The sequence below is a fragment of the Schistocerca piceifrons genome, chromosome 3, assembly GCF_021461385.2.
Source record: "Schistocerca piceifrons isolate TAMUIC-IGC-003096 chromosome 3, iqSchPice1.1, whole genome shotgun sequence".
Classification (NCBI taxonomy): domain Eukaryota; kingdom Metazoa; phylum Arthropoda; class Insecta; order Orthoptera; family Acrididae; genus Schistocerca; species Schistocerca piceifrons.
The window spans coordinates 561,355,301-561,369,578 of NC_060140.1; the positions used below are offsets into that span (position 1 = coordinate 561,355,301).

Here is a 14,278-nt window from a genome sequence, read left to right on the forward strand (position 1 = left end):
GCCACTGTCATTTCCTCCCTTTCCTGTTCCAGTCGCGTATGGTTCACGGGAAGAACGACTGCCGGAAAGTCTCCGTGCGCGCTCGAATCTCTCTAATTTTACATTCGTGATCTCCTCGGGACGTATAAGCAGGGGGAAGCAATATATTGGATACCTCATCCAGAAACGCACCCTCTCGAAACCAGGACAGCAAGCTACACCGCGATGCAGAGCGCCTCTCTTGCAGAGTCTGCCACTTGAGTTTGCTAAACATATGTGTAACGCTATCACGTTTACGAAATAACCCTGTGACGAAACGCGCCGCTCTTCTTTGGATCTTCTCTATCTCCTCTGTCAACGCGACCTGGTGCGGATTCCACGATGATGAGCAATACTCATGTGTAGGTCGAACGAATCTTTTGTAAGCCACCTCCTTTGTTGATGGACTACATTTCCTAAGGACTCTCCCAATGACTCTCAACCTGGCACCCGCCTTACCAACAATTAATTTTATATGATCGTTCCACTTCAAATCGTTCCGTAGGCATACTCCCAGATATTTTACAGAAGTAACTGCTACCAATGTTTGTCCCGCTATCATATAATAAAGGATCCTTCTTTCTATGTGTTCGCAATACATTACATTTGTCTATGTTAAGGGGCAACTCCCTGAACTAAGCACCTATCCGCTGCAGATCTTCCTGCATTTCGCTGCAATTTTCTAATGCTGCAACTTCTCTGTATACTACAGCATCATCCGCGAAAAGCCGCATGGAACTTGCGACACTATCTACTAGGTCATTTATATATACTGTGAAAAGCAATGGTCCCATAACACTCCCCTGTGGCACGCCAGAGGTTACTTTAACGTCTGTAGACGTCTCTCCATTGAGAACAACATGCTGTGTTCTGTTTGCTAAAAACTCTTGAATCCAACCACACAGCTGGTCTGATATTCCGTAGGCTCTTACTTTGTTTATCAGGCGACAGTGCGGAACTGTATCGAACGGCTTCCGGAAGTCAAGGAAAATGGCAGCTACCTGGGAGCCTGTATCTAATGTTTTCTGGGTCTCATGAACCAATAAAGCGTAGATGACCACGAAACTGGAGTTACCATGATTCCATATTCCTCTCGGTACCTTCCACAATCTCGCTGACTATCTTGCTGCACATCTCGCTCTGCAGAAGGTGGTTACTCCGGCTTCTGACATTAATGTGACTAGGCGGTGTATAACCAAGGTTTCCATGAAGTTATCCATCGTTGGGGAAAAAGTGTCACCAACCTCATCACCAAGTATCGTGGTCGTAGCTTGGTAATTTTTGAGGTGTCAATTAAAACTCTGTGAGCTCCCTTCTAAGATGGGAAGTCATTAATACGCCAGTAGAACTTTGTCCCGAATCACAGATGATGAGAGCTGCATATGACCCTTTGCTCAGTATCAGTTAAATACCCATCGTACTTCGGGAGCGATAAAATGTCCACGGTCAAATGAGTAGAGACACATCGTAAGAAATCTCATTGAGTGAAATCCTGTCATTCAGATGTTTTACATGTGATCAGTGGAGAGTCCACTCTGGACTCCAAATCGTGACTAAGTATCTTACATATGCAGATTTGGTCAACCATTTTTATATCCATTATTCTTGTTGTAACTTCACGTCATCTGGGTTTGCATGTGGCGTACTGAACAGGACACCGCCAGGGATATTAGACCTTACTGACAGTGGAGTACACACCGGTCAGTTGCACGGCACCTGCTCGGGAGCGATAAGGCCGAGTTTCGCCTGGCGGAGACGGCGCGCTCCCCACTCGGCGGTGCGGCCTACTCTGCGCGGCGCGGCGGAGGAAGGAGGAGGCACTTCTCCGCCGGCCGACACGCGGTACACAAGCTCCGGCGGCTGCTGGAATCTCTCTGCCTGCAGTGCGGTTGCGAAACGCGTCGCCGTTAAAACCAGCGGGCGCGGGGCTGGCCGGTAACTCTGGCCGAAGACGCTGTCCGAGCGCGAGCAGCATGCAACGGCGCTGCCACCTGTCCGTACTGCATCACTAACACTTGCCGGATCCCCCGAGCGGAACCATGAGCGGGAGTGTCGGATGGTCTCGCGGTGCGTCTCTGTGGCGAGTGCTGTTCGTCTCCTGTCTGCTACTCACTGCCGCGAGAGGACAGAATGATGCCGAGGACCAAGTGGACAGTGAAATCGATAGGCTAGACAAGCAGAAGCACTCTGGACTTACGATCCTCGGGAAAGTAGTAGAAGCGTTCGTGAAGCTATCGGCGCCGCGGATGGGAGGATTGAGTGGCAACAGTAGTAACGGGAACGGAAGCACGTGGTTGTACGGCGACAATGCACTGTGGCGGCAGCTCTTCACCAGCTGTGGGTCGGACTTGGGACTGCGCTGCGTCAAGAAGAACGTCTTTCTGTATCTGGACAGGACTGTTAGCACCGTCGGTGACTTGCACATCACCGACAGCCTCGTCTTCACCAGGAATGGCGACCTGGTGGAGAACAAATACTCGAGGGGCAGCAACGAATTGGAGGACACCGACGACGAAACGGAGGCGGGGCGGTCGTCGTCCGTCGACACGTTCGCCGGCGTGACGGACGCGCTGTACGACAAGGGCGCGGCCTTCCTGCAGACGCACGACCTGACGCTGCAGCTGCCGGAGACGCTGTTCGGCGGCGCCGTGCTGCGCCTCTCGCCGCGCGCCATCTCGCAAGATGGCGGCGCCCTCATTACCGTCGAACCGCGGCACGACGCCGCGGAGCCCAGGATATTCTTCAAGAAGCGTGAGTGCCATTTGTCAGGAGATACACTGCGTGCAGTATCTCTACGGCTATAACAAGTAGAGTAATGATTTATTCAGATTACCAGTCGCAAACAATACTTAACTTCGTGACTAATTTCGTATTATATGAGAGCTATCGATAGTTCGTAATCTGCAACCAGTTGCATAAAAGAAATTTTATTTCCTTAACCGATTTCAGGAACTTCAGAAGGTTATAGCTATCGCATTATTTGCGAGTGTCAACAATAGGATGCATACAGCATATTGCTCTGGTCATGTGGTTAAAGGGAAAAAAAAGAAAAATATACAAGGTATTAGGGTCTCACTGCATATAATTTTATTGGATGCTGAGGACTGTGTACTGAACGTCGTTATATCAGTATTTACTTCATTTTCAGACTATTAATTAATGCTATTAAGAACAGTAGTTTAGCAGGTTGGTTAGTACCTCCTAATAAAAGAAAACGGTTAGCATATATTAACAGGCATTGTCCACTTAACGATGCTGTTATGACTGTGGAGAAAACATCTGGTAGTATGTGACTCGTTTCCAGTAAGACTGTTCTGTTCAAATGTTCAAATGTGTGTGAAATCTTATGGCACTTAACTGCTAAGGTCATCATTCCCTAAGCTTACACACTCCTAAATTATCCTAAGGATAAACACACACACCCATGCCCGAGGGAGGACTCAAACCTCTGCCGGGACCAGCCGCACAGTCCATGACTGCAGCGTCCGAGACCGTTCGGCTAATCCCGCGCGGCAGGAAGACTGTTAAAAAACAACTAACACACTGAAGTAGGTACATATTAAGGTACCAATGATCACAATATCTGGATTTATCCCCCCCCCCCCCCCCCCCACACACACACACACCCTGCGTACAATTTCTTTCAGACAGTCCGTACTTACATGTTGTCATTACTTTTCCACGTAGTCACCATCCAAATTCAAATAGCTGTCGTACCGCGATAGCAGCCTCTTCATCCCTGCATTAAATAATGGTGCCACCTGGTACCTCAACGAGTTGTTGACAGCGTACTTGAGTTCATCGTCGGTCGTGAACGGTTGAGTAGCCCACCAAGCCTTCATTTTAGTGACGAAATGAAAGCCGCTTGTTAACAAGTTCGGCCTGTAGGGAGGATGTTGAAACGTGGCAGCCATAAAAGTGTGAATTTTTCTCTGGTTCGATTCCAGGAATGGGATCGTTCATTGTCGTGAAGGAGAATGATTAAAAAAATGGTTCAAATGGCTCTGAGCACTATGGGACTTAACAGCTGTGGTTATCAGTCCCCTAGAACTTAGAACTACTTAAACCTAACTAACCTAAGGACATCACACACATCCACGCCCGAGGCAGGATTCGAACCTGCGACCGTAGCAGTCGCGCGTTTCCGGACTGCGCGCCTAGAACCGCGAGACCACCGCGGCCGGCGAAGGAGAATGATTCCTTCGGTAATCACCCCCTGCTGTTTGTTCTGCATTTATCTTCGAAGTTTGATTAGAGTCAGTCAGGAAACATGGGAAGTCACTTTGTCGTGAAGGAAATTGAGTCCTTCGGTAATCATTCCTCGCTGTTTGTTTTGCATTAACCTTCGAAGTTTGATTAGCCAGAGTCAAGAAACATGTGCCGCCACAGTATTTTCACGCCAGTATCATCACCATTCCTTTGCGATCTCAAAAAAATGTAACCATATTGGATAGAGTTATTGGGAGAAAGAGTTCGCTTGCACTGTTTGGACAGTTCCTTACTTTCACAGTTAACATACAGCACACGTGTTTCTTCCCCATTCACGATTCCGTTCAGAAATTCCACCCCCTTCTTCACGGCAACGCTGAAGGAATGTCTTATAGTTTTGTGAAAATCAATAAAGACGTTTTGTCACCGACCATACACAAAACGTTTGATAATCTAACGTCTCTGTGACAATGTTACATAGCTAGTCCTTGAAATCTGAGGCCCTTCTTCAGAAAATTCGAAAATTTGTGAATCGATGTCTCGCATGCACAGTTTAGTCAACATGTTGCCCAAGTTCATCAGTCACATCTGAATGTCTTCCTCAACCATTTTCATCATGCACGTTTGTCTGACCTGCACTGAAATTTCTGCAACACTCCCTCATAGTACCGTCACGCACGACTGACTCCTGCTGCTTGCAGGTGGCGAATGACACAATGCAAATTGCAAATGGCGCGAGAAGCATGAACACTGTTTGAATCGCTAGCTGCTTAGACACTGTCGAACAAAACAGAGCTGTCCTTCGAAAATCACCTTTTCCAACAACGCAAGTTCCATGAAGATACAAGAATTTGTTTATACCAACCGGAGGTTAATTTATAAATATTCACGTATAATAATGGCCAGGTTTGGTAGTGGGTATTGACACATGTAACTGTAGGCCGTATCTACAAGTACTTCTTGCGATTACTTCTGTTATAACATCATCTAGAAGTTGTGATGATATACATCTATATATACAGGGTGACAATGATTGAACTATATGAAAAAAAGCGTACTTACAAACTACGTGGTGTAAACACTTTATTAAAAATGTAAGCGTCACTGAAAGTATTCAGATTTTGGTTATGACACGTTCGAAATTCTTGCCATCAATGGCGATGGTGTGGCGCAGACGAATAGCGAAATTCTGCATGACCCGCTGAAGTGTCGGGACATCGATGCTGTCGATGAGCTCCTGAATGGTTGTTTTCACGTCACTAGTGATTTGGGGTTAATGCGGTCTCAACAGTCGTTCGTCTGTTCGTCGGTACACGTCTCCGCAGCCGTTGTTCATCTCTGTCAAATACGGCCCGTGGTCCACCATAGTTGCCTCGGTGCTGGTTTTGGATAGCACTGTTCTACCATGCACTGTGTACTTTAATCTCGGCGGCGCGCGATTAGTTTACAAACTTAGCTATTTTGTAAATGCTTCCATCCTTGCCCCAAAAGCCACTGAACATGCCCTTTTGTGCGTCTGATAAATCGCTCCGCTTCCACAAAAGACAATGTCTGCACTGTTATCCACGTCCTGCCGGCCTCGCTTTACATCATACCCTCGACTGCTAGTGCTCCCGTCTGCCGGCAGTGAGTGGTTATTGAACGTTGACGTCAAAAATGGAGGGGGGGGGGGGGGCGTGGTAGCATTAATGTAACTGGACCATGAATAAATAACATTGAACAACAGGAGGCGACGTGAATAAAAACCTGAATGAAAATTATAAGCACGAAGAAGAGGAGCCAACTGCAGATACAATAGAAAAGAAGTAATTAGAAGATAATAAAAAGCAAACACCATCCAAACAGGCCTTGAAGGCGCAACCGTACCGACCGGTCGCAGTGTTATCCTCAACCCACAGGCGTCGTCACAGAATGCGTTGACGCGTGGCGGGAGGGGGGGGGGGGGGCGTGTGGTCAGCACGCCACTGTCCCGGTCGTTGTCAGTTTTCGTGACCGGTGTCGCTACTTCTCAGTCAAGTAACTCCTCAATTGGCCTCACAAAGGCTGAATACAACCAACTTGCCACCAGCACTCGGCAGCCCCAGACGATGACCCATCCAAGTGCTGGTCAAGCCCGACAGCGCTCGACTTGGTGATCTGACAGCAACTGGTTTACCATTGTGGCAAGGCCAAGATGCAAAGCATAAAATGAAAAATAAGAAAACACAGGCCAGTGGTGGAACTAACACAGAACTGATTAAATGTGCATCTCCTACACCGAAATCCTGATACCTCAATACGTTAACAGATACTAGACAAATATGAAAATTCCAGAGGATTGGAAATTTGGTACAATAATACATATTTACAAGAGAGGAGACGGAAGTATAAACGGCTGCCAAATGAAAACGAGAGGGATGGAAAAGAGTAGGTAATTTCTTTATTATAACAAAAATAATTGCCATAAGTGTTAATAGATTTGATCCATTGTGAGATAAGACGGTCAGTGCCTTCATGGGAAAATGTTTGCGGTGCCTACGGAACCGTGATTATATCTAGACGTGCAGCTCTTCGTCCGAAGAAAATAGAGGGCCACGAATGTCTTCTTGCAGGACTCCAAATGTATGGAAATCACATGGGGAGAGATTGGAAGACTATGGAGGATATGTAAGGGCATCCCAGCGAAACTAGGAAACAAGTAGGCATAACATTCCACTTGCTTCCAGTTTCTGGATTTGTTTTAATTACCTCCCACCACATGTTCCTTTTGTCCTACTGGAGTTTCATATCATTCTTATTTCAACATTTTTAAAGTCCTTAAAATAATTAATTTTGTATTGCATTGGTATTTACTTTTAAAAATGGTTTGGTTCCATAACTAATTTCTGGGTATCTCCAGATTATCAAGAAAGCTGTCAGTATCTCACAAGCTTATGAATGACCGCCATTACATAAGACAAATTTACCTTCCCCAAACTTTTTAGCCTGACTGAACTGATGTTCTTTATCTTCTAATATCACAGTAAAAATTACAAAAAAATATATTACTCAGTGCGAATGATACCTACTGGAGGTAACTTTTCCAGATGCGGAGTCCACACCACAGTATCAACAAGACTTGGAAACACTTATCTACGAAATGAATTTACGAACAGTTATCTAATGTTTTTTTCTGGTTGTCTGTGCCTTTTTCTGTAGTACTAATAAGGTCATCAGGGAGTAACTACACGGATTAGAAGTGCCGTGAATACAGAGGTGTGCCTAAATGCTCCTCTAACCAGGGACAGCCTTATGTATATGGCTGTGTATATACTGGAAGATGGGAGTGTCCACAGCACAAGATCCAGAGGAATGCGCCAGATTCGGTCACCGAGAGTGTTTAAATACATTTCCTGTCACATATTCACGGTAACCTGAATGAGTGAGATCAAGTCGTGGTCCGGACAGCACCCGAAACTTCACAGAAGCACCTCCGGTCATAGCCGCAGTTTCCGGTCACAGATTTAAACGCCCCACTGAGTTGTCAGTGCAATCGAAGTCTTCCAACATCTGAAAAGAGGGACTGACTTTCCGTCTCGTAAGCTTTGATATAAGGTGATCATCCACACTTGTCACCACAGGTGGGAGAGTTTGGTGCGCGCACACAAAATTGTTAAAACAAAAAAAAAAAACAAAAAAACAATTTCGTGTGCACGCACCGAATTTTACTGAAGATTTTCCTCTCCTATTCCAGTTTAGCTTTCAGACTGATACTTTGATTATTATAACATTGGTTGAAGTGCTGTTTTTGGTCTCATTGCAAATCATCTGACCGAAAGAGGTGGCGCAGTGGTTAGCACACTGGACTCGCATTCTGGAGGACCGCAGTTCAAGCCCAAGTCGGGCCATCCTGATTTAGTTTTCCCATGACTTCCCTAAGTCGTTTCAGGAAATGCCGTGATGGTGCTTTTTTAACGAGAATGACGGTTTCTTCCCTATCCTTCTCTAATCCGATATTGTGCTCCGTCTCTAATGACCTCGTTGTCGACCCGACCTCCTCCTCCAAATCATCTGCTAAATGGCCCATTTAACGGTGGGTTAACTACCCCAGTGGCCTTTCCACGCCCTCTATGCACCAACGACATGTGGCTCTCAGATATGAGCTCTTGTGAAGGTACATCATCCCATAATACACACACGCGCACACGTACACACAGAGAGAAAGAGGCGTATCAGCGTAGACAGTGTCAGGCGTTCTTTGTTTGGAGGGGTAATTATTTTTCAAAATTTTACGTTTACTGTAACTCAGCAGTTAGACGAGGTCAATTCTTTGCATTAAGCAGTACCGTAGAATAAGCCAGTAGGGAGCAGGAAGCCGGTTCCCTCGGACAAGGTAGTAAACGGGCCGTAAGGCGCGATGGTGAATCAGGATAGTGGAGAGGCTAACGTGAACCTTGAGAACGGATCTTACTACACAGTAAAAATGTAGCGGAACCATTAGTGTTCTCACGAGAATATCTAATTTCATTTTATTAAATATTAATGATTAAAGTCGTCTTTTGGGATAAATGGCACTCGGAGGAACCTACAAGTCATCAGGGCTTCACCACAATGATATAGCTAAGCAGTAAACTAGCAAATTCATAAACAAAGAAGTGTTGTTAACTTACGACGTGTTACGAAGTGTTACGATGTAAGCAAGAGATTTCGGCTACGTGCCAAGCTCGCCAGCCGGCGATAGGACACACTGTCAGCCTGGTAATATGTGAAATTTGGCGACAGAATGTATTCAGGTACTGTTCAGTTATAATATTCGGCTTTACCATGCTCTCGGAACTTATTAACGTTTTGAAATGAATCGCTTTATGATACTAACTAGCTAAACTACTTCAGAACAAGCTTCGTAAGGCCCACGTTACCCACCGAACACCGTGTCATCCTCAGCTGATAGGTGTCGCTGGATGCCGATATAGGGGGCATGTGGTCAGCACACCGCTCTCCAGGCCGTTGATAGCTTTCGTGCCTGGAGTCGCTATCTCTCCGTCAAGTAGCTCCTCATTTGGCTTGACAATGGCTGAGTGCACTTGCGAACAGCGCTCGTCAGACCTCTATGGTCAACCATCCAAGTGCTTCGCAAGCCAGACACATCGGTGTTTAGACGGGAACCGGTGTTACCACAGTGACAAGGCCGTTGACCTTTCATAATGCTAAACTGTTACCATTTTACGGTGTTCCAAATAAACACATTGTACTGTCTTCTCCGAACTTCATTCACGTAAACTAGCTGCACGTGACACTAATTAGAATCACAGGTCACCTGCTTCCATCATGTGAATAATCTACTGCGCTGCTAGGTCTGCTTTTGGAGACATCATCTGCGAGAGATTCACAGAGCACAGGTAGGAAGAAACGCCACGTGCCGATTGCCTAAGGTAATCCAAGAAAGGATCATTTTACCTAGTGCTGTCTGTGGTGAGAAGGCTTGACCAGGAGATATGTCACGTATGTCACTTCCTACAGAGTCGCGATCGAACTGAAAAACTTCTATCAAGTGAGAGGGAATTTCGCAACTTTTCAATGTGTCTGCGAGGAATGATATACCACTCGTACGCACATAACATGACATAAGAACAGTGGTGGTTAAAATTGTTACCGTCAAGATACTGTGACGAATGTCACTATTTTCAGTGACAATCGGATTCAGACCCTCGAGGAAGTGATGTTTGCAGTGAATGTAAGTCCACCTCTAGCGAACGTTTCGAGGGAAACAGCACGCAACGGTCATTTGAAGTTTGATACTTCGCAAAAGGCTACTGCTCGCAGTGAAAAATTGAGCTTCATGTCTGAAATGGGCCAAACAACACAGAAATCTGAGTGCAATTAAGTAGAGGTGTGCAGCATGATTCGATGAGTCGTGACTGTGTTTCTCTTCAAATGACGGAAGGCATCAAGTGCGCCGACGATCCAGTTGTACATTTAATTCACAGTGTCTGCAGACTGCAGTTCAGACTGGAGGTGCTTCTGTGAAGTCGTGGGTGCTGTTCGCACTGTGACTTGGACCCACTCATTCAGATTACCGTGAACATGTGACAGGAAATATGTTCCAACATTCTCGGTGACCAAGTGTTGCCCATTCTTCTCCATCTTGTGGAAGAATATGCTGTAGATACTCCCAACATTACAACTGCCATATGCACAGGGCACATCCTGTTTTGACGGGAAATTTAGGTACACTTTCACATGAGTACTGGTCCGCTAAACCCTCTAATCTAAGTGCGATAGAAAACATGTGAGACTGTTTTGGACTGGGGTGAAACGTAACCATCAACATTTGAGCAATTCGGTTCCTGTACAGGATCTGATCACCAATGAGAAGCTTCAGCTGGTATGGCCCATTTGAGGCAGTTACCCTGCCAGAAGCGGAGTTAAACGGTATTAGAGTCTTCTCTCCTGAGGGTCAATGGCTTTTCGTCCAGTATTGCTTCAGTGCAGTAGGATGTAAATGCCGGAAAGCCGGACTAATGTTCGCAGATAAGTCTCACCGCAAATGGAAGAAAGTTGTCGCTGTGGGTAGAAATTCGCGAGAAATTGTGTCTTTCACGTTATACATGACTTGGAAAGGTTCTAGACAAATAATTGTTCGCCTGCTAGATTTTCAGGGGACAATGTTCGATGGTCTAGTAGAAGATTAATCAATGATCGGCCACTTCCGTGACGCTGATATGCTCACTCCGAAGAACACAGCGTGAAAAGGCAATCACACGAGTATCACAAAAGTGCGGAAATAATGGGGCAGTTGCTTATGAGCGAAAAGTTCATATCCGTCAAGGTATTACGCAGCGCAGTATTGCAGTTCGTATTGTTCAGACCTCTTTCAACTGTGACGGTGTTTCCACCAGGCGCAATATCCGTATCTGCCGTGAAGAATGTAAACCACGGTTGTCTCAGCAACGATTCTCTATTAGTTCGTAAACTGGAATTCAACAAGGCAGCTAATTTGACTTTGTTTTCAGAATGGTGCATGTTGCCTGCATTCAATTCGAGATGTGCAGATATGGTTGCTATACATTATACAGCTTGCCCGCGAAAAGATGTGGTTTCAACACGTCTGTCCACACTCCTACACTGTTCCGTAAGCAGCGGAACGACAGAGATGCTCTTCGCTGAATTGGGGTGTGAGGTCCTGTCTCATTACTAGGGCCATCTAAGTCTCTCACCTCTATGGATTCATCTTTTTTTTTTTTTTATTCTGAGCATTTGCTACGAACTTCAGATGTTTCCGTAACGTGTAAGTTGTTTATGTAAAAAAAGATAAGTATTGGTTTCCGACCACTAGTTCCTTATCTCATGGTTGTTTTAGATCCTCTGATAGTTGTATAATTTTGAGCTTCAGATTTGGGAAAACCCTGTATATACCACACACATGATACAGTGATACAGGAACATCAATACCTAAGTCCCTAGAGAACACTCACTATCGAAAAGGAAGTAGATCTCACTGCACAACCAATAACACTTGTGTTGCTCATATTATTTATCAATAATATTATGAAATTATACGGTGCATTGTTTCTTAAAGAATATTCTATGTCAGTCTGTTCTCGCCATTACCCCATAGAATATCGTACTATAAATGTTTCCGTTTGATGTACTTTCTTTAAAGGTCTAAAGGGCCCCGATACAAGATTAGTGGTAGTCTAGTTGCGACGTAAAACGGACTGAGTATGTGAAAGCGGTACTAAAGTGAGATGCACCTCGGAGGGAGGGCGGTGAAGCGACACACAGTAGCAAGGAATGGTGGATCATGTAGTACCCCAGCCAATCGTGCCATCCTGTATGCACTTCTGGGCGAGCACTGAACATTTTGTGATGATTTTCATGTTAATTTATGTATGGTGAAGACATTTTGCCGTTTTACTTTTCATTATGAGTGATGTTACTGGCGACAGCTAATAAAGTGCATGAGAAGCAGACACGCTGGCCCAATGCGTTGAATTCCTTAGTGTTGCCAGTTACTACGATAGGCAATGGCTGGAACCAGTTTTGTAAGACAGAAGGATTACTCTCCGTCTCTCTCTCTCTCTCTCTCTCTCTCTCTCTCTCTCTCTCTCTCTGTGCGAGTGTGTGTGTGTGTGTGTGTGTGTGTGTGTGTGTGTGTGTGTATATGTGTGTGTGTGTGTGTGTGTGTGTGTGTGAGTGAGTGAGAGAGAGAGAGAGAGAGAGAGAGAGAGAGCGCATAATTCATTGTATAGCGGCCTTCTTCCTTTCGCTGTAAGATAGGAAATGTGAAAGAAAAATTTATTGGGGTGATTCTGGTAAAGTGCATCGCTATTGCACCTGTTGCTGGTGGGACCTGGATAACGTCTCCCACATTTAATAACTGTAATGATAGGTATGGCGTTAGATATCGTTCGTATTCACAGACGCGCTGCTAAATTGTAGAAATTGTAGTAGGCCACAGCAGATCATTCAAAACTTCAGCGGAACTCCTTAGGGAGATTCAACAGAAAATTTGGAAAGTACTTACATTTTTCTGCAGAACGATGACAGGTAAATTCGAAAAACCGGTTTTCGATTAAGGCTTTTGCAATAATTCGACAGTCTCAAAGACACGTCTTACGTACGAACCACGGAAATAAGAGAAAAGAAATTAAGGCATATATCAAGACATGTGTACGATCCTTTGCTCCATACACTAATATAATTCAGAAGATAATAGTGACAATTTCCCTCTGACATACACTGCACAGAATCATAAAGTGTGTAGGTGAAGACGTAAATACAAATTATGACACTCGTAATGTCTGCAGTGCACTTGTGGAAAACTGTTATTCTCGTACTGACAAAATGTAGTCGCATAGATGAAGTCGACACAGCATAATTTTGTCATTCAGCCAACCGTTTCATGACATGAGTGGAGCCTTGCACGACAGCATTGTCAGAATACGACAGTAATACTGCGAGAAGTGGCTCATTGTAATTCCAAGTGATTCAACTAACTCTTTTCTAAGTATTATTTATAAGGACACTATATATACGTTCATCTGACAAGTTAGCGTATTAGTGAATATCGGAATAGCATTTCATGCTAAGAATGTACCTCTTCTTTTCCACCTTAGACTTAATTCCTTTCAGACATCACTCGCAGAACTAAAAGGCTCGTTGGGATTGAGAAAGGGGTATCAGCATTGCATGACAGTATTCCTGAAACATACAGGGTGAAAATTATTGAACTATATTTTTAAAAAATGTAACTTAGTTACAAACTATGGCGTGCAAACACTTTATTCAACATGTAAACATCACTAAAGATATTCGTATTTAGGATATGACATGTTCGGTGTGCCTGCCATCATTGGCGATGATGTGGCGCAGACGAATAGCGAACTTCTGCATGAAGTGTCGCAACGTCGATGCTGTCGATGACGTCCTGAGTGGTTCTTTTCAGCTCACCAATGGCTTTGGGATTATTGATGTACACCTTGTCTTTAATATAGCCCTACAAAAAGAAGTAACATGTGTATAAATTCGGAGATCATGGCGGCCAATCGAGGACCCTGCCAGTTGCCCCTGGGTACCCCAGAGCCAGAATGTGGCTCCCAAAGTGCTCCTCCAGGACATCACTCTCCTTCTTCGATGGGGTCGAGCTCCGTCTTGCATGAACCACATGTTGTCGAAATCAGGGTCACTTTGGATAATGGTGATGAAATTATCTTCCAAAACGTTCACATGCCGTTCGGTACCCACCGTGCCCTCAAGGAAAATCGCACCTATTACTTCGTGACTGGACGTTGCGCACCACACAGTCAACCATTCACGGTGAAGAGACTTCTCGATTGCGAAATGCGTATTCTCAGTTCCCCAAATGCTCCAATATTGCTTATTGACGAACACATCCAAATGAAAGTGGGCTTCGTCGCTAAACCAAACCATATTAGAATACTAATTTCCATCATTTCTCGCGGCCAACCATGCAGTTTCGACGTCCTAACGCAAACCGTTTAGCGGTTTTGACGACTTTACTTCATATAGTTCAATAATTGTCACCCAGTACCATGAAGATACACTCAGAAGGTGCAGGAAGGATAACAAA

At 45.0% G+C, this 14,278-nt stretch overlaps 1 protein-coding gene across 1 annotated transcript in view; it reads left to right on the forward strand.

Moving 5' to 3' along the window:
• The first annotated feature begins 1,860 nt into the window (after positions 1-1,860).
• The window catches only part of LOC124789664, a 152,612-nt gene continuing 140,194 nt past the window's right edge, over positions 1,861-14,278 (forward strand). Inside the window, exon 1 of the mRNA XM_047257100.1 lies at positions 1,861-2,769. Within this exon, the coding sequence (XP_047113056.1) occupies positions 2,058-2,769 (712 nt within the window). The 5' untranslated portion in view covers positions 1,861-2,057. The remainder of the gene's footprint in view (positions 2,770-14,278) is intronic.